The sequence below is a fragment of the Montipora foliosa genome, chromosome 13, assembly GCF_036669935.1.
Source record: "Montipora foliosa isolate CH-2021 chromosome 13, ASM3666993v2, whole genome shotgun sequence".
Lineage (NCBI taxonomy): Eukaryota > Metazoa > Cnidaria > Anthozoa > Scleractinia > Acroporidae > Montipora > Montipora foliosa.
The window spans coordinates 19,888,714-19,891,213 of NC_090881.1; the positions used below are offsets into that span (position 1 = coordinate 19,888,714).

General features: G+C 41.0%; 2 protein-coding genes across 2 annotated transcripts in view; one reads left to right on the forward strand and one right to left on the reverse strand.

Moving 5' to 3' along the window:
* The window catches only part of LOC137984096 (TM2 domain-containing protein 3-like), a 7,892-nt gene extending 5,840 nt beyond the window's left edge, over window positions 1-2,052 (reverse strand). The window contains exons 1-2 of the mRNA XM_068831305.1: window positions 1,666-2,052; window positions 165-257 (exon numbers count right to left, since the gene is read on the reverse strand). Of these exons, the coding sequence (XP_068687406.1) occupies window positions 165-257; window positions 1,666-2,034 (462 nt within the window). The 5' untranslated portion in view covers window positions 2,035-2,052. The remainder of the gene's footprint in view (window positions 1-164; window positions 258-1,665) is intronic.
* Window positions 2,053-2,120: 68 nt separating this feature from the next.
* LOC137983908 (V-type proton ATPase catalytic subunit A) overlaps window positions 2,121-2,500 on the forward strand; it is a 22,568-nt gene continuing 22,188 nt past the window's right edge. Inside the window, exons 1-2 of the mRNA XM_068831068.1 lie at window positions 2,121-2,315; window positions 2,440-2,483. Coding sequence (XP_068687169.1) covers window positions 2,231-2,315; window positions 2,440-2,483 — 129 coding nt within the window. The 5' untranslated portion in view covers window positions 2,121-2,230. The remainder of the gene's footprint in view (window positions 2,316-2,439; window positions 2,484-2,500) is intronic.

The window sequence follows — 2,500 nt, forward strand, 5'->3', positions numbered from 1 at the left end:
AAGCCAGATTCATGAAAAATGATTTGAATTCATTGAAGCAGAGGTGACTATGTACACCTTTTCGAGAGATGCTCTCTTGCTCCACCTTAAAGGCACAAGTAAAGTGTTTAATATTATTATTCTATTTTGAAGTAAACCATGAAATGCTGAAATACTGCTTATACCTTGCAGTTAGCCTTTTTCTCACAACTGTATTCTTTGGGATCCATTTGGTAGCAGTATCTACAATCAAAAGTCTTGTTGAAATTCCTATCTCCCTGTAAATCGACAACAACAAACAATATTTAACAGAGAGAAAGAGAGAGAAAACTAAGGAAGAGCTTCTTGATAGCAAAAATGTTATAAAGCATTGTTCAGTAAAGTTGAGGAGAATGGTGCAATGAAACCTAGTTAGTATAGAGGACTAATGCCCTCTACTAACTGATTAAAACCAAAAAACAAACTCTGTGAGTGTGGGGATGACGGGATGAAGGGAACAACAGAATGTACACGTAAGAAAGGCAGCTGTATATCAACTTTTACTTAAACAGAACAGAACAGAACAAAAGAGATGGCAAGGTGGTGAAGTGGTTATTAGTGTGCTGGACTCCCATCTTCAGGTTTGCTGGTTCAACACCTAACTACATGTATATCATCACAATCATTTGCTTCCTAAGGGCAGATTTACACGATACGACTTTGTCGCATGCGACAAGCTCACGACAGGCCTACGACACGACTTACGATTGTCGCAGCGTTTTAAAACATGTTTTAAAATGATACGACATTTTTTCTGACGTACACAACAATTGTAAATCATGTCGTGGGCCTGTCGTAAGCCGTTGTCGCATGCGACAAAGTCGTACCGTGTAAATCGGCCCTAAGACAAAACCTGTTCCACACTGTCTCTCCACCCAGATGTATAAATAAGTATCAGACATACATGTACTGGGGGAATAGATAATCTTGCAATTGACCAGCATCCCGTCAAGGGGGCAGTAGTAATACTCTCAGTCATTTCATGCTACAGAAACCAGGTGAAGCTTGTGCCCATGTGACACAAATAAAATCATGGGGTTATTTCTGTTGTAAGACCAAGCATGAGATTATGCTATGTTTCATGCACCACGAGAGTACATTAAACCACCCATCTTGTCACTAACAATATTTGCCACTCGTCAACCAGCATGACTATTCCGGGGGTAGGGGGTGAGCAGTAGGGGGTGGGGGTAGGGGGTGAAGGATACCATAGCTCAAACAACCCAAACCTTTACAAAAATGCTAACCTTAACCTAAACACTATGCTTTCAGTGTGACATTTGTGGAAGCTTTAAGCATTGGAGAAAGGAAAGGAAAGGAACTTTTAATTTATTTAAGTGTGTAGTTGTTCTAGCGCTAGAGCACTAATCGGGGACACTGTAAACTGAAATTAACAATTAACGCAAATCAAGTCAAATGTTCGTTTTTGAGGTTTTTTGGGAGAGGGGAAAACCTCTCGATGCAGACTCAACCCACATATGACGCCGGATCTGGGAATCGAAACCGGGTCACATTGGTGGGAGGCTCTCACCACTGCGCCACCCCTGCTCCCCCGAGAGAAGTTTAGTAGCGAATATTTTTACAAGCAAGACGACCTTAAACTGTTGCTGAGTGGGTGTTTTGCTGTAAACAAAATAATATTCTTACCGTACACTTTATTGTAGAGCTAATTGGCTTGCATTCTACTTCACTGATTTCCCCGTAAACACACGAGTAGTTCGAGGTATTGAAATTACATTCTAGACAGGAAGCAACTAGATCATTGCATTTCATTCCATCTGGGCAATCCATATATGTATTAAGCTGCTTAATAACTCTATCTTCCCCTGATTTTGTTGATGAGGTTCTTGTGGGCGCTACAGTTGACAATACTTCAACAGAATGAGAGCTTGACACTGTAGATTGAATAGTTGAAGAGCTAACGGTGTTTGCCTCCACTGGATTCCGCTGACAAAAGTAAAAATTGACTACAAAAGCAATTGAGATGCATTTTATGGCGTGAAGACGGTCCGCCATTTTTTTTTTCCGGAAGACAGATATGAGCAAAAAGGCCTGGGTACAAGCTACTAGTCTTCGATCGCGCGACATCCACGTGACCTTATTATATCATTCCAAGATGGTGGGTCAACTCGCGACATTTTAGCCTTACCTTCATTTCATTAAAAAGCAAAAGAGACTTAAATTTTTCTGTTGATTTACTTAGGCTGGAGGGATGGATCTCACAAATAAGCTACCTAAAATCAAGGACCAGGAGAAAGAGAGCAAGTTTGGTTATGTGTTCGCTGTTTCCGGGCCGGGTAAGTCTCGCATTTGAACACCCTCCCAGCCTCATAAAATATGCACGGCAATTCCTCAACCAGTTTCCTTGCTATTTCTTATGCAAATAATTCAGTTATTTTGTGTTTTGTTTGTATTTTGCAGTCGTGACGGCGGAAAATATGAGCGGTGCCGCTATGTACGAACTGGTAAGATGACTCTTGGA